The sequence below is a fragment of the Parastagonospora nodorum genome (genome assembly GCF_000146915.1).
Source record: "Parastagonospora nodorum SN15 chromosome Unknown scaffold_8, whole genome shotgun sequence".
Taxonomy (NCBI): Eukaryota; Fungi; Ascomycota; class Dothideomycetes; order Pleosporales; family Phaeosphaeriaceae; genus Parastagonospora; species Parastagonospora nodorum.
In genome coordinates, this window is record NW_001884556.1 from 106,239 (window position 1) to 130,296 (window position 24,058).

Sequence of the window (24,058 nt, forward strand, 5' to 3'; positions counted from 1 at the left end):
ACCTCCTCGCCGGGCATGCTCGTGGCTACCTCAAACTTGCCTCTGAAATGGGCATTCGCCCCAGAGCGCCATATTCTGCACTTTCGTTCCGCCCTGCTGCTTTGCTCTGTACCTATATAAGATTGTCATTTGTGAGTTCTAGAGACATGGGACAGTGGATTGTCAGTTCCAGAGACATGGGATAATCAATTGTCATTTATAGAATCAAGGTTTATCTTTGATATCGTATGATTTGCAGGAAGATGATTGAGTAACTATTGCGAAGTCATACAACTTTGATCGGCGAGTCATAGTCTGCGTGTGACGCAACGCACAACATCAAACGAAGCGCAAACCATGAGTGGTCTTCGCAGCATGTGTAGCGATTCACAGCGGCCGCCATCTTGCTGTGTTTACAATCATTCACATAATCTTTACGATATAGCCGTACTTTGAGTATACTGACTTAGCACAACCTAGTAGACTTCCTCGGCCGATTTCATATCTCCGAGTAACTCACCACGGCCACCATGGTAGAAATGGATACCACTCTCACGCAAACCAGCACTACAGAACTTCCCAGAACCGTGCCTGCCAGCCTTGAGGATACAACAGCACCACTCCCACAATCCACACCACACCAACTCGATGCCTTCGTCCCTGGATACCCCAAGATTGCAGCACGCATGAGCCTGATCCCCGAGACAGCAATGTTCCGTCGCTTCGGCGCGCTCAATGCGCGCAACTTGCTGTACCTACAAGGCGACCTCGCGCGCATCGAAGAAGAGCTTGTCAAGCTGGAATGGTCAGACAGCCAGAGCGACACTGGGAAGAAGGCGTATTACGCATCCAGTAGTAAGCTTTTGGGAAATGCGTCTGTGTCGCGGGATGGTGATGTAAGACAGCGCGAGTTGGTGGAGAGGATGAGCGATACGCTGTGTCGGTATAGTGAGTCCTTCAAGTGGGTTTCTTAAGGTGCTGTTGCTGATAGATGGGCATAGATCAAGCCATCATCCACCAACGCACCATCCTCGAAATGTCAACCCCCGACCCCGCCGACGTTCAAAACATGCGATGTTTCTACGACAGCGCGATGATGAACCACGGCAACACGCTCATCGGCGCGGATCGCGATGTCTGGGGTACCGTGCTTGCGCAAAACAGTCACAGTCCGGAGCTCGTGGTGCTCCGGCCGCGCGAAGGCGTGGACCCGTTTTCTCGCGCGTTGTCGCGGTATGCGGTCCCGCTGTGGGAAATGTTTGCGCCGGCGCGGTGGAAGAAGCCGAATCCGCGGCTTGGAGTTATAAGTGTAAGAGAAGACTATGTGTTTATGACTACGCGCTGGGTCACGGGGTTTGTTGCGGCAGTGATGCCGGTTCTTTCAATTGAGGTTTTGAAGAGGATGGAAGGGGTGGAGGAGAGATTGTTGGCGATGGCGGGATTCAGCCTACTGATGGCAGTGTGCTTGATGAGTCTTACAGAGGCGAAGCGGAAGGATGTGTTTCTCGTTGTGATGGTGTGAGTGTTTTGCCCTCCTCATATGCTATGCTGGCTGACGAATTTGGTACAGGTTTGCCACTATGCAGGCCATCTTTGTCGACCATGTGCCAGGCTGTCTCAATGAGCACATTTGACCGATCGCTGCTTTAGTGAATGCTTCACGGCTCCAAGATAATATAGAAAGGACTTGTGAATCTCATACATCGATGAAGTTATACAAGCTACTATAACGAGTAAATAATCATCAAGTCAAACTGATCTAAAGGCAGCTAGGCTCAAGTGGACCAGAGATATCCAACAGCTGCGCTGTACTAATTATATACACTTAGTCCTGATAAGCTTCCGGCTTGGTAGGAATATTTCACTTCGTTGACTTTGCTGACCCTGGGCTTGGCTTAAAAGGTGTGGTTGGGTGCTTTGACTGTGCTGATGCTGCTGTTAGCTGGTCATTAACAGCTCGTACTTCTGTTGCTAACAGTGAGATAGCACTGTAAAATACAGTTTCAGCGTGGTCGTTGCACTACTTACAGATTCTATCATCCAGTCCTGTCCATGCATGCTTCTAACGACATTAGCATAGTTTCCATTATAATACCAGGTACTTTTCAGGAGGTTTTCGTAGTACAACCAACGTGAAACCGACATATCTGTGCACCATTGAGAGTAGATAGGGAACAGTCCTAGACTGTGACCGTATTCCTTGCGGAGATGGAGCCGGTACAGGAGGTGTGGTCTGATTGAACTCATACGAATCTGTATCGAGGTTTAGATGGCTATGTGCGACACAAACCCATGTTGATACATGCATGCGTTGTTTTTCTGCATGCACTGCACCCCGCCCCTCCATCCGAAGACCTCGCATCTGTCATCTACAGCCACGACAATTAGGGCGCTGACAGCAGCAATTGACTCGCACACGGCGGAAAAACCTTCAGCACAATGGGCATTATAATGAGTCGGCTGTTGCAAGCTGTCGAAAACATGTACATGTACATGCTTGCCGCAACGAACCTCACTTGGAGGCGTCCAAAACGCGCATACGCCATCGTAGACGTTGCTGGTAAAGGCAAAGGAGTTGTGGCAACAGTGGACATCCCCAAGGGCACACGAATCATCTGCGAAACACCGATTCTGATCTTGGATCAACGTGTCCCAAACACACCGGCATATGTGCAGCAGCTAGACAGTCACATTTTCAAACAAATGTACGCTTTGTCAGTGGACCAACAGCTAGATATCGTCTCCATGAGCAACATCTACCCCTACAAAGACCTTAAAGAGATGCATCGCGGCATCATGCGGACCAATGCGCTACCGTGTGGACCAGATCTGTCCTTCGCAGGCCTTTTTCTCCAAGCATGTCGCATCAACCACGCCTGCGATAACAACGCCCAAAACTTCTGGAACGACAACATCGACAAGCTTACCATCCATGCCGTCAGAGATATCGGCCAAGGCGAGGAGATTACCATATCCTATTTGAGCAGTTCCCAGAACCCCCAGGCGAGACAGCAAGAATTGCAGCACAATTTCAAGTTCTCTTGTGCGTGTCGATTATGCTCTTTGCCGTCTGAGCAGAGCAAAGCCCTGGATGCGAAATTAGATCGTATCGTAGAAATCGATACTATCATTGAAGAGGCTGGTACACAGGGTCTCGTTTCCCCCGCACGCCGCATGCTCGGCTACGTCGATGAACAAGTCAGACTTTGGGATGGTCACACAATCGGTCTGGCTAGAGCGTATCCTGATGCATTCCAATTATCCATCGCAAATGGAGATCTAGCTCGCGCGCGTGTTTTTGCAGGAAGGACCCTGCAGCTATGTTTGATCGCTATGGGGGACGACAGCCCTGATGTGACTGAATATGCGGGACTTGTCCGGGACCCGACAGCTCATCCCTACTACGGCATGTCGATGCAGTGGAAGACAGGGCTGAAAGATGCGCCGCAGGACATGGATCTAGAGGAGTTTGAGAATTGGCTGTGGAAGAGGAATGGCAGAACTGTGAAGAAGAAGTACGTGAAGCCGCGCGCAGGGGCTTGACTGACTGAGGAAACCGTTTCGTGAAGCACTGCTCTGATAATAATGTGTCTTGTAGGAATTCTCTACAAATTAGGATCAACCACATAGCTCTAAAACATTCGAAGCCACCCAGCATACGTCCTTCACCTGCGTCTTCTCGTGTACTTCGCCCCAAATGTTCATATACAGTCCAATCGACGGTTAAGACATGCGAGGGCCCACAAGGAATTGCTACATATACCCGAGGTCGACCATACCCGGTGCTTCGAGGGTTTGGATCTGAGAGTAGTAGTACAATGCCTGATCTTTGCGGAGTCGAGTGTCAGCGCCGAAATGTACAGGCTGGATGCAAGACATACTGTACTCTTCTAATATCACACGAAACTTCATCACGAGATTCAACTGCGCGCTATCACCATCTATTCCCAATGCAGAAATTTTCAGTCATAATTAGTCGCATGCGTATCTGTCCTTGTTGCTTGCGCTGCTTGCTGCATCGGAATATTGCGCTTTGAGGTCGAATGCCCATTTCACGTGCCAGCTTGGGATAGCCGCGAACATGGCCGGCGAGGAGGTCGGTGGAAGGCATGATGAGAGGAGGTGTGAAGCCATGGAATGTGTATATGTGGTGCCGACCATGATGCGTGAAGCATGTCGTGCTTGAATGTGAGTCCTGAATGTGCGGTGAGTATCTGAGTGCGAATAGTATGCTCTTCAGTTGCCATAATTCACGATGACTCGGCGAGATATTCACGCATATCTTGTGCATTGAATGTCAGCGTAATAAAGTAGCCCGGTCACCTTCACAGCCTACTAGATCAATTCACGTGCTTTGAATTCGCCTCGAGATCCATCGCGCATGATAATAAAAATATAACATTCAACACTAAATTGGCGCAAGGGGTATCTCGATCATTAGTAACGAAAAACAAAAGAAAGTCAAATCGCCTGGCTGTCAGACTCCGAAATCAGGTACTAAGCCCAGCCCTGGCTCGTCTATCGCGAGCACATCTTCCCGTGCCAGCTACGCCAGCTCCAGACCCCCTCCTGTGTTGTATAATTCCCACACTATCCAGACTGGTGAAGCTGGGTGACGGACTTGTCGGCCTGCGATCGGTGCTTGCTGGGCTGGATTCGCGAGATCGTGCGGCGAAGTATGCGCGCGACGGCGGTGAGATGGGGCGATCGTTGAAGTAGAATCCACCAGTGCCGTCTTCTGTGATTCTCGGTTGCGGTCGGCGGCTTGTATCGTGTGTGAAGCCATGCTCGAGATCTACAGGTGGCGAGGTGATGGTTGCGAAATCATGAGGGTGAATCGCTTCATCTTTGAAATTGAAATCGATAGCAATGTCCTGCGGACTGTCTCCTCGCGAGCGTCCATATTGTCTGAGTGGGCTCATTGAATCGACGAGCGTCATGGCTTGTGTGCCGTGACTTCCTTTGCTGAGCGCCGCTGATCGATTAGCTGTGCCCTGGTTGGTGGAGCGACTGAGAGACTGCGTGGTTCTCCGTCCTTTAGCAGTACGAGCAGAGTGAAAAGTCCATGCTGGCGGGCTGTTTTCGTCGAAATTTTCGAGATCGAACAGTTCACGCAATATGGTCCACGTGTATGGCAGATTTGCGACCAGTATTGCCGTCGACGACTCGCGGACGTACCAGAAGATCCATGTCTGCTTGTACGGATTCTTGAATGAGTAATAACTGTTCAGCATACTTGCGATGATGACGAAGATTCCCAACGAGAAGATGCCACAAAGAATAACCTTTCTCTTCATCGGCAGTAAAGAGCGGATCAGCATCTGCAATGCTATGACGAGCATGATGATATCTGACGATAGGTTGAAGACGGCTTTGGTGATGCGATGGTTTATCAATGCGTTGCATTGGGACGAAGTCGGCTCGGGAACGGCCCAGTACTGTGAGACGGGGCGACACCATGCTGTGAAATAAAGTATCTCCATCACAACAAAGCCGAGCGCGACATATGCGGAGAGGAGTTTGATAGCAAGATTCTCGTTGTGGAGTGCAGTCCTGGTTAGGCGGTTGTACATGATCAACAGGGTGGCTTTACATGCCCAGATCACAGCGATCTGAGTCTGTTCCACGACCATCACAAGTTTGCTGCCATATCGACGGCGCTCAAGATCATGTGCCGTGAGAGAGCCAACGTCGAATCCGGGCGGAAGGAGGTTTGACTGTGCCCTGACATATCTGTTGGAGCACACGATCAACGCAGTGATGGCGGTAGTGACGAAGAGCCCCATGATCCAATCATCGTACTGCAGGCGCCTGATTGAGCCGAGGTGGATTTTCCTGGAGATGCTGAACATCACGGTCAGCCTGCGCCATTTCCACGTGCACCATGTTTCCACGATGCGCGGGCTGAAGAGCAAGTCGGCTCACATTCTGGCTGCAATCATGCAGATTGCGCAAGTGTACCAAATCCATGATTCCTGGTTAAAGGGTAGCGTCATGGTGGGTCTCTGTAGATCTGGGGACCAGGCGCGCGGGTGTCACTATCCGGCAGGCCGCTTGCGATGCGTCAAATAAGTTCGACGTATGCACATGGTGCGCTTGAAGAGTATTGAGCGACGCGTTGAGTCTTCATAAGACACTGCGCGCCGCGGTCGGAGTCTGAGAAAAGGCGGTATGAGGCGAGAAGCGACAAACGAACAGAGAGAAACGAAGAGCGAGCGAGGGACGGCTGTGGAGGAAATAGACCAGCAATGTCGAGTCCAAAACTTGCCTAGCAATGCAGATCCCTGACAGCCATGGTCCGGCATGTCAGTTCAGCTCTGACGGACAAGACGAGGCTTATCTCAAGCCGGTGCACCAGCCAACCCCGCGTGGGAGTCGTCTGTTGGTCTTTAGAATACGCCAATGGCATCGGGTCCATGGCGCGGTGCTGACGGTAGTATGCAGCTTGGTGTTGGTGTTTCTGGCGGCATCTGAAGTCCGCAACTCTTGCATGCTCTGGAAGATGCAGCACCACTGTCTGATTGTCTGGTGGGGGACGATGCGCGGGAGGACACATGCACTTAGTGAGGCTGTGCACTATCGTGTCCGTGTCCGTATCGCTCCGCTGTCAAACGCAGTTCGTCGGCCACTATTCTGGCTGGCGGTGAGCGAAACCATCTTCATGCACTGCGCAAATTTGCCAGATATTGGTACATGGTGTGCTGAGCGTTCAATCGGTGGAGCAGAGGGAGTACCGGTAACTAGGCGAGGCCTGCTGACGTCATCCTCTGTTTTCGGTATCATTCTGTTCTGAACACCACCCGTCTTGCGCATTTTAGGTTTTTCGGTGTCTCGCATATACAGCGCATACAGCACGATCGACTCAAGTATTTACAGCTATGACCTTATGGTCTCAAAAATCGTTTGAGTTTCCAACGAATGATGATGAACCAGCATCAGGCCAGCCACCGCCCAGCCTCCTGCACCACTAAGCTTGTATCTCGATCACGAGCAATCCTGTCGCACCAGGATGCTTCATTAATTGTTATACGGTGATAATACAATGTCCTAGTGCCTATTTCTTGACATGCTTGGGTGCCTCTGTGACAGCAAGACATGTTACCAGGTAACTAGCACACGAAATTTGAATTGAAGTCGTTTAATCTCCGGTTTCATGATGGCCAGATGTATGCTGGCATCGATTGAAGGCTCAATGGGTTCACAGTCGTCATTGGCGATTTCGTGCAGTGGAAGCCCACTGGATGCAGCACCACAGCGATGCCTCGCAGTCTGCCCCGGCTGATGACATAGCCTTGTGGCACATCTGGACTGGATCATACCAGCAGCTTTGTCTCTCCCACTTCTCAGTTGAAACGAAGCAAGCATTCAAACTGTCGTGCGAATCTCTTAATCGCGCCGTTTGACTCTTCCCCCAAATAATTAGCATTGTTGACATCCGCGCACGCCGCGTGCAGCAAGGCTACCCCTGCCAGTATCGAACATGGAATCAGTTGCTATACTGGGGGTAGTTGGCAACGCTATCCAGCTGGTGGACTTCACGACAAAGCTCGTCTCCAAGTCACGGTCGTTACAGCATAGTGGCAGTCTGGTTGAACAGGGAGATCTCTTGACTGTAAGTAAAGACTTGTCGCAGCTGTCAGCCTCACTCAAGAGGGATTTGGAACTGGCCCCAGCCGGCAACACTGAGAACGACATTGCGACACGCAGCATCTGCGAAAAATGCTTCGACATCGGACTCGAGATTGAGATAGCCTTGGCAGACACCAACAAAAAAAGCTCTTATGGAAAATGGAAGAGCTTCCGACATGCTTTGAAAGCTATTTGGGGTGCTGAAAAGCTTGCCGACATGCAGGGACGGCTTACAATGTTCAGCCAACAACTCCAGCAGCGTACGCAGATGAAGACGCACGAAGCTGTAACAGACATGCATGTGGACGTTATCCGTGCTTTAAACGATGCGACCATCAGTTCAACAAAGGAACATGAGGCGACTCGATCAGACATACAGTCTTTGCAGAATGAGGCCGAACGACAAGCGCATCAATTACGGGAAGAAATCAACACACTCCGATCAGATCTTGAGAAGCGCATAGCGGAGTCAGTCGTTAAGTCCGAACAACTGAGTAAGACCGAACAGAACCGACTTCACCAATTCACCAATGCGACATACAAGCTTTGGGCTGCTAAGGAAGTCATGCTTGCGAATATCAGCGTAAGTTGTTGAAGATCTGACCGCTATGAAGGCTAACATGATTATGTAGAGCACGATAGACGGACTCCGAGAAGTAACTCGTAGCAAGTCTGCTGTTCTCTCGAAAGCAGGAGACTTCAAATTGCATGCTTATCCATCTTACTTAAGGAGAGGTGACCAGACTGCAATGTCCACGGGAACGAGCACACAAAAGATCGCAGGCAGTCAAACAGGCCCACGCATCCCAGTTGATGATTCTCCTGCGGCCACACCGTGTCCTCTTTGTAATCATATAGCGGTCGGAAACGTCCAAGGGCTCGCAGCATGTCTTGTCGCTGGCGCCGATGTCAATGCCCAATGCAGGCATGTAGATCACGATATGCGTGCGTCGACTCCCCGAAGCATCACACCTCTCATCGCCGCTCTTTGCAAGGAGGTTGAACGAGTCGAGATCATTGAAGTGCTTTTGAAGCATGGAGCTGACCCCAGCGGTTGCGATAGTAATGGGCTTAGCGCCTACCATTATGCATTGCGAACAGAGGACCCTGACACTGTCAGAATCGTGGTAGGGGCCCTTTCAGAAGCGCAGAGGGATACTGTGTCATCACCATCCTCGCGCAGCAATACGTCCTTGAGACGACAAGAACCTACAAAGGTCTCGATCGCTTGGGACACTGTATTAGCCTTCATCAGTGGAGATGGCAGTGAGCCTCACAAATTGGCATTCCAGGTCTCTAGTCTCCTCCACGCAGGCTGCCTGCATCTTGCCGTAATTTTTGGCCATGTCGAAGCCGCCGACATCTTCATGAGTTTAGGGCTGTCCCCTTATCTGCGTTATTCCTTCCACGCACCGGCCCTTGCAATAGCCCTCCGCAACGGCTATGGAGAGATAGCAAGCAGAATGTCGAAATCGAGACCAAAAGTACCACGGGATGAAGTATGGTACAAAGAGATTTTCGACGAGTCATACGGCCCAGATTATTCCTTCATAGACTTCATAGAAGCTATTCTGAACGTAATCCCTCTCGAAGAAGGTCTTCATCATGCGATCAGGCTCAAAAGCTACGGGTGGGCGCAACGCATCATTAATGCTCTCATTCCCGAGCTCATACCAGAATTTGACCGCTAGAATCTCGACGTTACCAAAGCGCCCTTCGCAGCAGACCTTGACCGCAAGAAATCCTGGAACCTCATTGAGGCGGCATTTGACAAACGACTTTGCCGATCTTGGATTTTTGGACTGAAACTACCACACGAACTTTGCAAAATCCCGGGACTGTCGGTGGCTTTCGCGAAGAGAATCATTGGATGGATCGACGATAGTCCCACTGTGGCCAAGTTCCATACACAACGTTTCCGTCGCACATTAGTAAAGCACACCACAGCCAATGGTTTGATGGGCACATTCACAGCTCTATACAGGGATATACCGACACGCGATCATTTATGGTCAAACGAATCATACTACACGAACTGGGTGCAAAATATGTACCCTGCAAGCACTTATCCGTGCCCAGGAAGCGAAACCGTAAGCACTGACACACAACACGATCGCATCAATAAGCAAATGGCGCTGCTTCTTATGAGAGCAGAACAAAAGAACATACCGGATGCACATTGCGCCACATTCAGGATAGATATAACCGAAGACACGGAATGGGACCTCTCCATGCAAGAAGAAAAGGATGTAGACGAAACATCCTGTGGAAACTTTTCCGTAGGTAGGGAGAGGAGGCGAAGGGAAATTGAGTTAGGTGGTTCCTAGGACACTGAACTGCCATGAATCCTCATACCACAACCCTAGGTACTGGGCTTCGATTTGCTTATTTACTTGCGGACATATACATACCTAAACTGCATCGACATACCATGAACAATCCTAGTTCCAGGCCTGCACAGACTCAATAACTGTCGTAACCAAACCCCTTTCAAGCCGGCGTATCCAACACAGCCGAATAATTCTTCTTCGTATTCCACACCCTCCACTCCCCAGCGTTCACCCCCTCATACCTCTTCACCTCGCCTTCGCTCTTAACAATCGGCTCAATCCACGCCTCCGGATCTGGATGGATGAAGAACGGAATCGAATACCTACTCGGCAGCACATCCCCACTCACCTTGGGACTCACCACGCGATGAATCGTACTTCTGCACCGATCATTCGTCAGCCTCTGCAGCAAATCTGCAATGTTGATCAACACTGTGCCCGGCACAGGAACAGCCGCTTTGAACTCGCCCGTGTGGAATGGGTCGACTTCCAGCCCGCCGACGTTGTCCTGGAAGAGCAGCGTGCACAGGCCGAAGTCAGTGTGCGGGATGATGCGCGCGTGGCCTTCTTGCTCTACGATCGCTTTCTCAATCGACGGGTAGTGGATGAGGCGGAGTTGTGGGTCTGCACGCTTTGTGATGTTGTCGAAGAAGGTGTCGCCCAGGTCCATGGCGATGGCGAGACATTTCAACACATTCATGCCGAGGGAGTGGCATTGCGCGTAGAAGGAGTCGAGGGTCTCGCGGAAAGCGGGCAGGTCGGAGTCTTTGGGACATGAGGGGTTTTGGAAGCGTCGGTGTTCGTAGCATTCTTTGCGGAGGAGATGTTAGATGGAGTTATGTGTATGATGGGATCAATCACGTGGAGGATATTGATGCTGGAGTTTCGGTATGGACTTACCTTTATGATCAACGCCGCCGTTTGCTTCGTCGCCATCGCCGGTGTAGCCTTGATTGATTTCGGCGTCTTTGAGACGCCAGGTACGTTTTTGTTCGAGGGGGAGGTCGAAGAAGGTCTTGGCCTAGATCATGTTAGTCGATGGAAGTTGATTGATTTAAATCAGTCCACTCACGAGACGGAATATTTCATCAACTCGCTCTTGTGGAATACCGTGATCTTTTAGGTACACCCAGCCTACGGTCGAGAATGCATCGTACAGTTGCTTAGCTACGGCGCGTTTCTCTGCATCGCCACCGTTGATGAATTTATCGAATGACACAACGGCAATATCTGCGGCTTCGGACATGGTCGGTTTGGTACGTTCAGCAATACGCAAATTTGTCTTGTGTAATTGTTCTAATTTCCCCAATCACTTGAATTGTTTGTAGTCGATGCCTTTTTGTCCATGTAACTGTTCGTCGGGCTAGCCTCATGGCCAGACCCAGAAGTGGGGGCAAAACTCATGACATGATGATGTAAGCACCCGCCGAGTGACCCTGGCGACGCCGAAGATGGGGCATTGCGGTTCTGTATCGACATGATCCCTGTTCACGCGGGATAAGTTATCCACGGGCCCATGGCAGTTCTGGGGAGGAAGAATTGGCATGCGCAGCGGTTGAGATTTCTAAGCGGCGAAACATCGTGAATATTAGCGAGGCTTTGAAGAACAGCAATGATGCAGAGACAGCGACTACTAACCATAACTACTCGCTCAATCTAATCAATTTCTCAAAAGATCTGATGGACAAAGTCGCTACTTAGATGCGCGCATGCAGAAGCGTTGAACGTGAGGAAAGATCGACATGCCTGCATCCCATCACAACCCAAACGCCAACCCCAAACTCCCACATCCCAGGTACCGATAGGCACATCCATCCGACGATAGCCCATCTGACCTATCATAGATAACGGACCTGATTGTCCCTTGGATCTACCGGGTTCGCAAAAATGGGCAGCTTCTAGAGCCCGAGATGGCGGGGAAGACTCATTAGACCGTGAAGACACCGAACAGATTAAAGTCATCGCGACATCTGATGTGATCATCATAAATACTTCACCCTCCTCACTCACGGCTTCTTCCCAACTCCTCGCTTCTCCTGGCGACTCGGGAGGACAGGCATCATGTCAACCAAAAAGATATCGCGGCTGGTGCCCCGAAACCAAAAAATGTTCGTCGCATGCCTCATCATGCTATCTGCCATTGACTCTGTCGTACGTCGATGAATCGCATTTGCACTATTCTTCAATAACGTCCCGCCAGCTCGTCGGCTACGACTCATCCCTAATGGGATCCTTCAACGTGATGCCAAGCTACAAATCCTACTTCACCCTAACCACCACCACAAAATCCCTCAACACTGCGGTATCCTACGTGGGCGGTGCCGCCATCAGCTTCATCTCCGGGCCATGGACGGACTGGCGCGGGCGACGCGAGGCGATCTTCTGGTCCGCTGTGATCACGCTCGTTGGCGGCGTCATACAAGGCGCAAGCCAGAACATCGCAATGTTCATCGCTGGACGGCTGATTGTGGGATTTGGTATGGGTCTTGCACAGACGAGCACGCCGACGTTGCTTGCGGAGACGGTGCCAGTGCAGTATCGCGGGTTTGCTATGGGGCTTTATTATGCGTGTTGGGGAGTGGGGACGCTGCTTGCGAGTGGGGTGTGTTATGGGACGCAGACGCTGAGTACGACATGGTCATGGCGTATCCCGTCCCTGTTGCAGGCTGCGCCATCGGTTTGGTGTTTTGTGATTTTGCTGTTCATTCCTGAGTCGCCGCGTTGGCTTATTGCGAAGGGAAGAAAGGAGGAGGCGTTGCAGATTCTGGCGATTGCGAATGGGAGTGGCGAAGATACTGAGGATACCGTGGTGCAGCTGTGGGCCAAGGAGATTGAGGATACGATCCAGTTCGAAAGGAATCGCGAGGCTTCGGCGTGGAAATCAGTTCTGCACCCTTCGAACCGGAAGCGTATGTTGATCGTAGCGACATTCCCGCTCTTCGTTATGCTGCCTGGAACCAATATCGTCACATTCTACTTCGGCGACATGCTCAGTAGCGCTGGTATCGAAGATGCCAACACGCAGCTGCAGATCAACGTCATCCTGACTTCATTCACGCTCGTCGTAGCGCTCGCAGGATCCTGGTTTGCAGACAAAACAGGACGCAAGAAGCTGTGTGCAGGATCCCTCACTGGCGGTGTGATTTCACTATACATTCTTGCTGGATTGACTGCCAAGTATGGTACTTCTGGACAAAAGGGCGGGATCTACGGCACGATTGCCATGATCTTCATCTACAACGCGACGTACGCTTGGGGTATCACACCACTTACGGTACTATACCCACCAGAAGTACTATCTTTCGACATCCGCGCCTTGGGAATGGGCATATACACACTGGTAACGAAGTTGTGCGGGCTTTTTGTTGCTATGGTCATTCCATTCGGCATGGAAGCGATCAGCTGGAAGGTGTACATCATCAACGCCAGCGTCGATATCCTCTTCGTGATCTTCGTAGTTCTAGTCTGGGTCGAGACTCGGGGCTTGGCTCTTGAAGAGGTGGACAAAGTGTTCGATGGGGTTAAGCACTCAGATGTACCCGATTTGGAGACGGTCAAGGCTGGGAAATACGGGGACGTCGAGGTCACCGAAAGCGCATCAAAAGCACATCGACGTGAGACGGTTATATAGCCCTTTTAGAGTAGGCCAGAAATATCGTAAGACTTGGGCGCGGAGTCCACCAGTGAAATGTGCGCTGCTTTCAACTCGCTTCACGGCTTTCTTTATGTCACAAATAGAGTTGCAAGACTCAAGATGTGTTGGAATCACGCTGAAAGGGGAACAACATCTTAGGGACAATCATGTTGCGTGAATTTAGGTGCAATATTGTGGTACATTCTGGCTAATTATTCATCATTCTGTCGTATTCTTGTCGGGCTGCTTGAGTCCTTTTGTGTATCATGAATTACATCCTGGACACCGAAAAATCTCCATCGAAACCTACTTGACTAACATGCCGGCCCCCTTAATAACCGCCTCAATATCCTTCACACCATGCTCCTCCAACCACGCCCTTGCTTTATCCACCACAAGCTCCCAGCTCCCCTCGAACTCTTTCAACTTCTTCTCAAACACCGCCACAACAACAGCAGTAAGGAAGACCTCTGCTTCTATACCCACCTTCGCCGCAGCACCAGCCAACCGCTCTTCAGTGATCTCAAGATCTTGTAGTAACGATCCAGCAGGTACCCATTGGCCCTCAAACGTCTGCAGCGAAATCAGACGATGCAAAAGCTCTTCCTCCTTCGGCACCTTCTTTTCTTCCGTCGCACTGCCGCCATATGCCGTGAACCCACCGCCATATGCCGTGAACCCTCCTCCGCCAGTCGCATAGCCAGGACTTGTTGGCACATAAGTCGGGGACGTGGGCGAGTACTTCACACTGCCCGGGCTCACGGGAGAGTATTGAGGACTGACAGGCGAGTACTGTGGACTGGCTACCTTCCCGTCTTGCTCGAGAATGTCACGGTCAGAATTAATCGACAGGTCGTAGTCACCCATGTCAGCATCGGGCTTATTGCCGAGATCGTATGGAGCGGCTGCGCCAAAAAGATGAGGTTCCGGAGGAGGGGGTGCGGTCGCGCCGCTGCCGACGCTCGTTGCGAACTCACGCTCAGGTTGGCCATAGACCGCAGATGGCGCGGGAGGTGGAGGCGCAGACATATCTGCGCGGCCCATGACGAGGCGTTGTTTGTTCTGTTGCTCGAGCATCATCAGGCCCTGCTGGTAGTCTTGAAGCTGTCTGGCTTGTTGCTGAGCCATTTGTGGTGCTTGTGTTCCAGCTCCCGCTTGAACTTGAGCTTGCTGCTGCTGCATCCGCATTTGTTGCTGGATTGCGTGTGGCGGGGGAGGTAGAGGTGCAGGGCCGAATGGATTGACTGTTGAAGTAGATGCCCCTCCTGACGACGCTCCAAATAGCCCTGAGGATGAGCCAGCTGGCGTAGATGCGCCACCAAAAAGGCTCGCTCCCTGACTCGCCGCATATCCGCCTTGTGGTGCTCCAAAAAGCCCCGAAGACGAGGTAGCTGGTACATTTGGGCCAGCGAAGGGAGTCGTTCCCTGGTTCTGCAGCGATGCAGGAGCGAATGGACTGGCTACTGACCTGTATCCTCCTCCTCGTGGTCCAAACAGTGTTGCAGGTGAAGCTAACGGTGTAAATGCAGAGAGGCTTGCCGACATGCTCGGGTGGCTTCTCTTATTTGACATAGAGCCAAGGTTGACTGAAGCTGCCTCGAAATGCTGCTGCTGTTGCATTATTTGCTGCGGGGCTCCTTGTTCTGGACTACGTATTTCAGTCTCGTCCTCAACCCACTCCCACCGCTCAACTTCCTTCCTCGAGTCCTCGCTCGCGCGCTTGTTCGACTCTACGGCGACAAAGGAGCACCATTTCCCGCCGAATTGAAACTGAATGCCCAGACGTACGGCTTCTCGCTCGACCATGTCGTCATAGCGCCCTTCAAACTTAGTCTTGAGCAGTGCGCCAGTGTCGTCTTTCGCCTCGGAAAGCCACCCACGTCCTTGCTCGAGCTCAGAAATGGCTTTTTTGGCGGCAAGCTGGTGGATGGTCTCCCCAGGTTGGCTCAAGCTCTCAATTGGTATCTCGAGCTCGAGCGGCCCGTGAGCACTTGTGCCACGGAGAAGAACTGACTTCGGGGTAGCCTTTGGTGCGTCTGGACCGAGAAGAAGATAAACTGTTGTTCGGTTGAAGGCGAAGAGCGATGGGATGTTCTGCGGTGCTTGAATAATTTTGGGCACTGCAAGTGTCGGCAAGTGTGCGTACTTTTGCTCGCCCGTGTCGTCATCTACCGGGGACTCCGGCTTGTCAAGGTCCACAGAAGTGTCGAAGAGCGAAATTGGTTTCTTGTGTCGACAATTAGTGGAAGTAAGTGGCAATGCTCTTGGACCGGTACTCACGGGTGCGGTAGCGACTTTTGTGTCACTGATATCCAGCTTGACCTTCAGACTGTCTGTAACTTTCTCAATGATCTCAAAGTCTTCCTCCTCTTCATCCGGCGTCTTATTAGCGTATTTTACCTCGAGAGTGTAGTCATTCACGTGAGGCGATAATGCTCCTTTTACCATTCGAACTACTTTGGCATCCATCTTCTCGCCCGCTCCTACTGCCTGTGAGAATCCATTGCCAGCTTTAGCAACGCCTTCTATCAAAGCATGAGAGACGCCATTGCCGATTCCAAGAGTAAAGACCCGAACGGGCTGTTTGCTTCCTGTGATGGCTTCATTGAGGTACGAGAACAGCCGCTCTTGATCCCAAATCTGGCCATCCGTAAGCAGAATGATGTCAAGCGGCATGTCTTTGTACCGCTGATCGATTGTGGCTTTCAAAGGCGCCAGCATCTCCGTTCCATTGTAGTTGGCCGAGAACTGTTCAGCGTGACGGACTGCTTCGTCGAGATTCTCCTGATTATAGCTCGCGCTCTTCTTCCAGAGAAAGGAGTACGATGAGCCAAAGGAACAAATATTGAACTTGACTCCAACAGGCAGAGACTTGAGAAACACCTTGAGTGCCTGCTTGGCGAGCTCCATACTAGTTCCATTCATGCTGCCACTACGATCACAGACAAATACAAGCTCTGGCTTCTCTGCAGGTAGGGAAAACTTGGGTACCAACGTTGTCATCAAGGCCCGGTGATTCGCGATGGTAGGATGGTTTTCCAGCACAGCTTTTGGTACACCAGTGTTCTTTGCGATGACTTGCATAACAAAGTCCTTGTCAAGCTCTGCGGTACCCAAGGTCAGAGACGCAGAAGCCTTCGTCATCATAGGCTCGGCATCTGGTTCCGATGATATTGTGCCCATGGTCATGGAGATAGGATGTGACGGTGACTGCATTTTCTGGATGAAAGACCCGTCTGGCATCTCCGCATCAACGGTAATGGAGATACCACTACCTAGTGCAGATGCAGCTGCAGCTGCAAGCGGCCGGAAACCAGAGGAAAAATCTCCGTAGCGAGGGCAGATAATTGCTGGGATCGTAAATCGAATACCATCAACCTCCATATCATGCTTGAGTTCTCCTAGGTAGGAAATCTCGACAACGACGACTGCACCAGGCGGTATGTTGCCGACAGTGTTTGTGAAGACATCAGAGGCCTCGGGCAGTTGTTCGAATAAGCCGGCCGTCTGGCCTTTTGCGACGGCTTCTTTGAACACGGCACGAGCTTTCTCTTTCTCCTTGACCTCGCCCAAGATTGTGCGATCACCAACATGGCATGTAAAGCCTACTACACTCACTCCATCGTACAGCGGAAACACGTAGCGGACCTCTCGAATGCCTCTCTCGCTGGAAGGATTCACAAATTTCTGTGTGAGTAGCGTCCGGGACGTAGTCGCCAGAATAGTGGTGTGAGCTTGAAGCTCAACCTGTGGGAGGTAGTTCTTCTGGAGATAACCATTGCTTCTGGAATTGTAGTAGAACCCGCAAATATGGCCAAGATGACCTCGGGGTGTTGAGTAAAATGCCATGATCGGCTGCGTGAATGACAAGAATCGAGCTCAAGAAGTGCGAGCAGGATCGGCTACGAAACAGCTCAAGACGAGTGCTCACTATGCTCGACACTGCGGGAGAAGTGCGACAAGGCGGTTGCGGATGATTTCACCAGACGATGTCAAGGTGCGTTGATTGAAGATACAAGAAGAAGAGAATGGTAAAGACGGCCGGTAGTAGGGTTTTATGTCTAAGCCATACCCCTGGTGCCTGCTAGCCTAGCCCGTCCTTGTGTGCGAATTTGCTGCCTAAGTTGTTGCCTGATGGAGTACCAAGTTGCGAGCGGCCTCACAAGCTTGAGTCACGGCGCGCATGTCCACTTCTGCAGGCTAGCGTCAAGAAAATAGACACGAGGTCAGGATATGGATGTCAATTAATGGCTTTGAAATGTCAACTAAGACGATATGCCTGCGAAACATGTACTTGTGGCGGAGAGCTGAACGCCATGGTGGCCAGCTAAACGGGCAAAAGAGGGGCAGCCCGTGTTCGAGGGGCGCAGCATCGTACCACGTTCATCGGCAGATTGAAGGCTGGATACATGTGCGCAGTCGCATGGAGGTGTAGGCGAAGTTGAAGAAGTCCCAATATTGACGGAGAAGAGAGGTGGGAGATCGCCATCGAGGATGTGGCAGCGTTGGTTGTTACCTAGCCCTGGTTCGGCTAGCCAACCGGACCCTGAAGCGTCATGCAGAAAAGTCGCGAGAGTCATCCAGAGTCCCACCAAATAATGCAGCAGCTACTCGCCCCGCTGCATACCGCATTTCCCGAGTTTCATCATTCGTTGCACAGGTTGTTCTGTACCCGGCGCAGCTTTCACAAGCTTTCAAGAGTTCCGAGGCGCGTGCAATTGCGGGACGCGTACCCGTTTAGGAAAGCCATGGCGGGGGAATATGAGGCATGGACACAAGAGCAATTAATTGCAAGGATACATGAATTGGAACAACAGGCGGGACAGACAACTTCTTCGAATAATGGCGTTTCCGCGACAAATATCGCTCCTGTAGCAGCCCAGGACACCCCCACATCGATACCTTTTCGCAAACCCCCAAAAGCGCCTCCCAAAGCCTTTGATGCGTCAAAATACAGCTCCCGACTAATCGCGCTCAAGTTTGCGTACCTTGGCCAGAAATACAATGGTTTCGAACACCACAAGAACAACTCCACGCCATTACCGACCATTGAGGAAGAGCTATGGAAAGCACTGGTGAAGACAAGGTTGATCAACCCAATACCAACGACTGGAGACACCGCAGACTACAACAAGGCAGATAGGAAGACATTTGCGACGTGGGACAGGGAGGGTGCAGATGTCAACTGGGACGGTTGTGAATACTCCAAATGCGGCAGGACTGATCGAGGAGTGAGCGCGTTCGGCCAGGTCATCGGAGTGCGTGTGCGAAGCAATAGACCTCTTCCAAAGCAACCCGCGAAAGAGCCAGAAAGCCAGGAAAACCCCCCAGCAGCTGAAGACGAACTCGATATCCTCGACAGCGAGCCAGACGCCGCCACCAAACACTTCAACGAGGTCACCGACGAACTCCCCTACATCCAACTCCTCAACCGCGTTCTCCCACCCGACATCCGCGTCTACGCATGGTGCCCTAACCCTCCCGAAAACTTCAGCGCCCGCTTCTCCTGCAAAGAGCGTCGCTACAAGTACTTCTTCACCAACCCATGTTTCGCCCCCGTCCCCGGCTCCGCTGGCACATATCACACTCCCTCCTCCCCCATGCGCGAAGGCACGCTCGACATCGCCGCCATGCAGCTTGCGTGCGAATCGCTAATCGGCCTGCACGACTTCCGCAACATGTGCAAGATCGACGCATCGAAACAACTCACAAACTTCAAGCGCCGAATATTCTACGCCGGCATCGAAGAAGTCTCACCCTTATCCGTGCCAAGTTATCTCTCACATGGTGCTATTGCGCCGCCCGACCAGCCGAAGATGTACGCCTTTGTCCTCCACGGCTCGGCTTTCCTGTGGCACCAAGTCCGCAGCATCGTCGCGATCCTGTTCCTCATCGGCCAGCGCCTCGAGCCTCCCTCGCTCGTCCAGCAACTCCTCGACATCGAAACCAACCCCACCCGCCCGAAATACGAAATGGCTTCCGACGCCCCGCTGGTACTGTGGGATTGTATATTCCCGCACGCAGACGAAGTGCAGACTAGCGAGGAGCGCGAAACAGGGTATCAAGATCGTCTACAGTGGGTATATGTCGGTGACGAAGGCGGCGTCGAGCCAAAGAGCAAGACGTCGCCGAGTCTAGCGGGCCGCGGGAAGTGGGGACGAGGTAGGTGTTATTGATGATGTGTGGGAGGTGTGGAGGGGGAATAAGGTCGACGAGACGCTTTCGGCGCTGTTGTTGGATAAAATTGCTGGGCTGGGGCAGGCTACGTTGGACCAAGAGGAGGCGGGCGGTGTGGGCATTGCGAAGGGCGGGCCGAGAGTGTTTGATGGAGGGAACACGGGCCGCGCGAAGGGGGGTTATGTGGATGTGTTGAAGAGGGAGAGGGGGGAGACGGTGGAGTTGGTGAATGAGCGGTATGCGCGGAGGAAAGGCTGGGATTCGGAGAGATTTAAGGGGAAGGAAGAGGATGGGGATGAGTAGAGATATCTAGACATTTCAGAAGTCACACATCATGACATTTACTTCGACCTTTTCGTATTCAATTAATCTCTGGGGTATCAAAACACCATTCCTTCCCTCCTCCTTTCCCATCCATCTAATCCCCAGTGTTCAACTCCAAATCGATCTGCACGCCATTACTGATACTATAATCCGCCAGCGACAACGTATCATGAAACGGCCTCTCGCCCTGCCTTTTCAGCATAATCTCATGCACGGGGCGCCCAATCTTCGCCGCCACCATCATTTTGAGCACGCGCACGGGGTCGCTGGGCAAGCAGGGGACTTGCGTCTTGGTGCCGAGGCGATCGTTGATGGTTACGATTATCATGGGCTCGTTGGAGGCGGGGGGTGCGGCGGGTTTGGCGTCTTTCGACTTCTTGTCTTTGGAGGAGGAGCGCGGTTTGCGCTCGCGGTCTTCGCGAGGCTTTCGATCGCGGTCGTCTCGACGTCTATCTTCTCCTCTGTGGTCGTCTCGGCCTCTTCGCTCATCCCGGCGTCTGTCGTCTCCCCTGCGGTCATCGCGTCTGCGATCGTCGCCGCCGCGCCGATCCGAGTGTCTATCGTCTCTCCTCCTGTCGTCGCGGTCGTAGTCTCTTCGCTCCCTCCCGCCTCTGTCATCTCTCCGCCTGTCGTCACGATCTCTGTCGTCTCTCTTGTCGTTCTTCCATTTCAGGCCTGAGAAGTTCTTGGGCTTGCGCGGTGGGCTGCGACGCGGTGAGCGCGATCTGGAGCGTGCGCGAGAAACTTCAGGTTTTGATTCAATAGCTTGGGACTCAGCAGCTTTGGGTTCGCTTTCGCGGGGTGGTGAGGGCGACATGGTCTTCTGTATCTGATTTGAGATTGGTGTTTGGGTGTTGGTGAGGTGGTTGCGGAGAATGATGTAAACTCCCGAGACTAAATTTCACAAGCGCAGGGAGGAGCTTGGACGCCAGTCGATCCGAACTTCACCCCACACTTTCACCTTCACAACTCAGCGATGTGGATCCGATGACCATGCAGGACTTCTTGCGGCGGATTACTGCTCCGCCTGCGCAGATTCTTCGGACGGTCCAGCCGACGCCTTACACGGTCTCGTACACGGTCTCGACGCGTCCTGTTCCCCGTAAGCTCCATGCTAGGCTGGCATCGTATGTCAGCGTATTCTTCCGGGTTATAATAGGGCTAGTCACGGCTTTTGGTGTATGGACAGTCAGTGGCGCAGAGTCTGTGAGAACTGAAAATGCACTACAATCTGTATTGGGCCCTCTGAAGACAGACCAGCTGCTTGAATCTGCCGGCCGATGCCAGTGGATGTACACAGCGCCATGTGCGCTGGTCATCTTCGCGCTGGTGTTTCGGCGCAACTATACTGGTAAGGGTTCTCCCTCACTTTTATTTTGCACATGCTAAAATGTCTACAGAAGAGTCTTTGACAGTCCTCCGTGGCCTCGGCATACAAACCACCACCACGTCAAGCACATACCTGCTAGGGCCCTCGACACGCTTTATACCGACAACGAGTATACAGGACATCTTCATATACGAAGCTTTCAAGGGCTTTGAAGTCAGGTTCTACTTGGCAGTCGTGGTCGAGGGAGAAGAGGACGTGGTGGTGGTGTTTCCGACATTGTTACCGCGCCGGGCGATACTGGAGGAGGTTTGGAGGGGCACGAAGAAGTGCTTATGGGAAGGGAAGAACGAAGGCCGAGACGTGAAAAGCGAAAAGCGTGAAGCTCAGTCATAGCCAATATATTGAACAATGCATCTCTGTCCTAGCGCATCATTGTATCAATCCCCAAGCCAAGTCACCCGGCCATATTATCCCAAAGCATTCTGAACAATTTTGTGAGCATGGGATACATCGAACACCTCAGTGTAGCCATACCTTCAATTTCTCCAAACGCCAATTCATGAAGCCTTCGTATCCATCTCGGCTCGTTCCCATCAACTAAAAGACCAGTATGATCTCCGTCCACGTCTGTGTCAAGCTTGTGCCATGTCACTCCCCCACCTCTCTAATACCTATACCTCGTCGAGTAATCCTTCGGACTGACCACCAGACCCCTACCCTTCTTTGCTCCCCTATAGACCGTCTCCAAAATATCCACCAACTCGCCCTTATCCTCAAGCACCCAATTCAGCTTATTGTTATTGCCCGTTCCAAAATCGCACATCATGTGTTTATTCCGGAAGAAAAACATAATCGTCATCGGGTCGTAGAGCTCGTACATGGCGTTGAAGTCGGGTACCTCGACGTTGTCGCAGAGATAGATAGTCGCGAAGTTCTTGACGCGGTCCGCGATTTTGTACAGGATCTCGTCTTGCGACATGCAGTTGGGGTCGCTGTCGCGCCCGAACCGGATCACGACGAGCCGGTCTTCTTCAGAGAGGATGGCTTGGTCGACGTGCCAGCCTGAGCGCAGGTGGGGAAGGGCGACGGAACCCATTGTGAGGTGTGCGACTGTACGGTTTGCGCGTAGTAAGAGGTTCGCGTGGAATTTCCGCCGCGTAGCGGTTCACGATGCGTTGGTGGTAGTGCCTGTAGGCGCGGAGTTTGAGCGGTGAGAGATTTGGTATGGTCTAGAAGTCTATGTCGTACGAAAAAGATGGTGAGCTGGGATTTATCTGGAAAACGGTTGTAAGGCAGCAGAAGCGCTCGTGATCTGGAAGCTTCGCGGTGCATCGCCCCACCTGGGTTTTTTAGCGTCATTGCATAACCAGACTTCAACCCATCGTTCGCCTTAGTGAAGACTACAACACACTGTTCGTATCGTTGAAGACGAATCCTCGGAACGTGAGCTCGCTAGGGGCTTGTTGATTCGCCTCGATTGTCCAGCTTTGCATCGCAATGTGAAGCAGCGGTGGCCTGCCTTTGCTGATCAAGGAGATGCAGGGAGTCAGGCTGAGTACATCCTCCTTTCCAAGAAACGTCACAATCCCTTCGCAAATGATCTGCGCGATAAGGCGCAGAAAGAGGAAGCCATATTCCTAACGCAAGAGCGTATTCGCCGCAACGCGTTGAAGCAACGCCACGCCCTCACGTCATTCGACCCGCCATGCCCAACAATCTTCTCCTGTACGCGCTGAATTCTAGTGCAACGGTACAACGAGGCCAATCTGCCCGGCGACATGAGACCGGATCGGCGCCGCGTTCCAAGTACCCATGTGTTGTTCTCCAGCTGGATCATTCGCTGGAGGAGCAGTCTCAGCTGAAAGCGCTGTGCTGTGCTGTCGCTGTTCAACAACCATTCTTTTGCATCGGAACACCGCACAATGCGGTACCATGCGCTTGAAAGATCCGCCGTTTTGTGTACCGCAGTCTGATTTCCAACTAGAATGTACAAAGCTCGATGGTAACGTCTGGCTTCGCATACCTCTAAGCTTTGCATAGCACACAGAGCGCTTCCAAATACCAACAACTTCCAGGAAGTAAGATCAACGTACACAATACGATCAGGGGGTTGTAATCGCGATTGACCCTGGTAGCTGCGCTTCTGGCATCGGGTGTCTCGATGCGCGGTACCTCATTGCAAGTGTTATGAAATATCTATTCATGACTTCAGAGAAAAGCTTGCAGCAGAGCTCAAATCTACTTTTCAGCTTGTCGATTAGCCAAAAGCAACTCGAGTGCGACAGCCGTATCCCTGCGCCGGAACTTCAACGGAGCTAAAGGCACTGCGGTGTTTTCCATTCCTGCCGAACACGCTGTAGTGCTTCATGAGCTGCGCCATGAAGATAACAGATGCACAACAGGCCCAGCCAATTTCCTTGCCAGAGATAAAGAAACCGTGAGAACTTCCGTTCCGGCCCTTCATGCATGGCAAGCTAAACTCAGAAGTGGCCGGCGTTTAACAGATTTGTCCAGGCCTGGTCGATTAACAATAATTTCCAAGATCGGCGGTACCCTCGCGCTTGACTGTGGCACACGATTCGTGACCGGTGCGATGCTGGAGGTTACCCCACGTTTCCCAAAATTCAACAAAGGGTAAAGATACAAAGTCCGCTC

At 51.9% G+C, this 24,058-nt stretch overlaps 12 protein-coding genes across 12 annotated transcripts; 6 read left to right on the plus strand and 6 right to left on the minus strand.

The window, feature by feature from the left end:
• Positions 1-509: 509 nt before the first annotated feature.
• SNOG_05502 (hypothetical protein) lies at positions 510-1,613 on the plus strand (the record flags this gene model as incomplete). The annotated part of the gene is made up of 3 exons (XM_001795855.1): positions 510-927; positions 981-1,497; positions 1,550-1,613. 3 exons carry the CDS (start codon positions 510-512, stop codon positions 1,611-1,613), a joined length of 999 nt encoding a protein of 332 aa, XP_001795907.1.
• Positions 1,614-2,418: 805 nt separating this feature from the next.
• Positions 2,419-3,522, plus strand: SNOG_05503 (hypothetical protein; the record flags this gene model as incomplete). Its single annotated transcript, XM_001795856.1, has 1 exon — positions 2,419-3,522. The coding sequence occupies one exon, from the start codon at positions 2,419-2,421 to the stop codon at positions 3,520-3,522; it is 1,104 nt and encodes a 367-aa protein (XP_001795908.1).
• A 1,047-nt stretch (positions 3,523-4,569) lies between these two features.
• SNOG_05504 (hypothetical protein) lies at positions 4,570-6,136 on the minus strand (the record flags this gene model as incomplete). The annotated part of the gene is made up of 3 exons (XM_001795857.1): positions 5,905-6,136; positions 4,650-5,823; positions 4,570-4,629 (listed from the first exon to the last, which is right to left on the minus strand). The coding sequence occupies exons 1-3, from the start codon at positions 5,973-5,975 to the stop codon at positions 4,570-4,572; spliced, it is 1,305 nt and encodes a 434-aa protein (XP_001795909.1). The 5' UTR covers positions 5,976-6,136.
• A 1,323-nt stretch (positions 6,137-7,459) lies between these two features.
• Positions 7,460-8,268, plus strand: SNOG_05505 (hypothetical protein; the record flags this gene model as incomplete). Its single annotated transcript, XM_001795858.1, has 3 exons — positions 7,460-7,591; positions 7,613-8,191; positions 8,251-8,268. 3 exons carry the CDS (start codon positions 7,460-7,462, stop codon positions 8,266-8,268), a joined length of 729 nt encoding a protein of 242 aa, XP_001795910.1.
• Positions 8,269-10,261: 1,993 nt separating this feature from the next.
• SNOG_05506 (hypothetical protein) lies at positions 10,262-11,184 on the minus strand (the record flags this gene model as incomplete). The annotated part of the gene is made up of 4 exons (XM_001795859.1): positions 10,262-10,287; positions 10,317-10,703; positions 10,839-10,959; positions 11,011-11,184. The coding sequence occupies 4 exons, from the start codon at positions 11,182-11,184 to the stop codon at positions 10,262-10,264; spliced, it is 708 nt and encodes a 235-aa protein (XP_001795911.1).
• Positions 11,185-11,865: 681 nt separating this feature from the next.
• SNOG_05507 (hypothetical protein) lies at positions 11,866-11,998 on the minus strand (the record flags this gene model as incomplete). Its single annotated transcript, XM_001795860.1, has 2 exons — positions 11,866-11,908; positions 11,949-11,998. 2 exons carry the CDS (start codon positions 11,996-11,998, stop codon positions 11,866-11,868), a joined length of 93 nt encoding a protein of 30 aa, XP_001795912.1.
• Positions 11,999-12,044: 46 nt separating this feature from the next.
• On the plus strand, positions 12,045-13,569 carry SNOG_05508 (hypothetical protein; the record flags this gene model as incomplete). The annotated part of the gene is made up of 3 exons (XM_001795861.1): positions 12,045-12,089; positions 12,139-12,540; positions 12,604-13,569. 3 exons carry the CDS (start codon positions 12,045-12,047, stop codon positions 13,567-13,569), a joined length of 1,413 nt encoding a protein of 470 aa, XP_001795913.1.
• Positions 13,570-13,878: 309 nt separating this feature from the next.
• Positions 13,879-17,421, minus strand: SNOG_05509 (hypothetical protein; the record flags this gene model as incomplete). Its single annotated transcript, XM_001795862.1, has 1 exon — positions 13,879-17,421. One exon carries the CDS (start codon positions 17,419-17,421, stop codon positions 13,879-13,881), a length of 3,543 nt encoding a protein of 1,180 aa, XP_001795914.1.
• Positions 17,422-18,320: 899 nt separating this feature from the next.
• On the plus strand, positions 18,321-19,748 carry SNOG_05510 (hypothetical protein; the record flags this gene model as incomplete). The annotated part of the gene is made up of 1 exon (XM_001795863.1): positions 18,321-19,748. One exon carries the CDS (start codon positions 18,321-18,323, stop codon positions 19,746-19,748), a length of 1,428 nt encoding a protein of 475 aa, XP_001795915.1.
• A 419-nt stretch (positions 19,749-20,167) lies between these two features.
• Positions 20,168-20,890, minus strand: SNOG_05511 (hypothetical protein; the record flags this gene model as incomplete). The annotated part of the gene is made up of 1 exon (XM_001795864.1): positions 20,168-20,890. One exon carries the CDS (start codon positions 20,888-20,890, stop codon positions 20,168-20,170), a length of 723 nt encoding a protein of 240 aa, XP_001795916.1.
• Positions 20,891-21,066: 176 nt separating this feature from the next.
• Positions 21,067-21,796, plus strand: SNOG_05512 (hypothetical protein; the record flags this gene model as incomplete). The annotated part of the gene is made up of 3 exons (XM_001795865.1): positions 21,067-21,175; positions 21,263-21,424; positions 21,474-21,796. 3 exons carry the CDS (start codon positions 21,067-21,069, stop codon positions 21,794-21,796), a joined length of 594 nt encoding a protein of 197 aa, XP_001795917.1.
• Positions 21,797-21,816: 20 nt separating this feature from the next.
• Positions 21,817-22,499, minus strand: SNOG_05513 (hypothetical protein; the record flags this gene model as incomplete). Its single annotated transcript, XM_001795866.1, has 2 exons — positions 21,817-21,885; positions 21,938-22,499. One exon carries the CDS (start codon positions 22,497-22,499, stop codon positions 22,068-22,070), a length of 432 nt encoding a protein of 143 aa, XP_001795918.1. The 3' UTR covers positions 21,817-21,885; positions 21,938-22,067.
• Between the last annotated feature and the right edge of the window lie 1,559 nt (positions 22,500-24,058).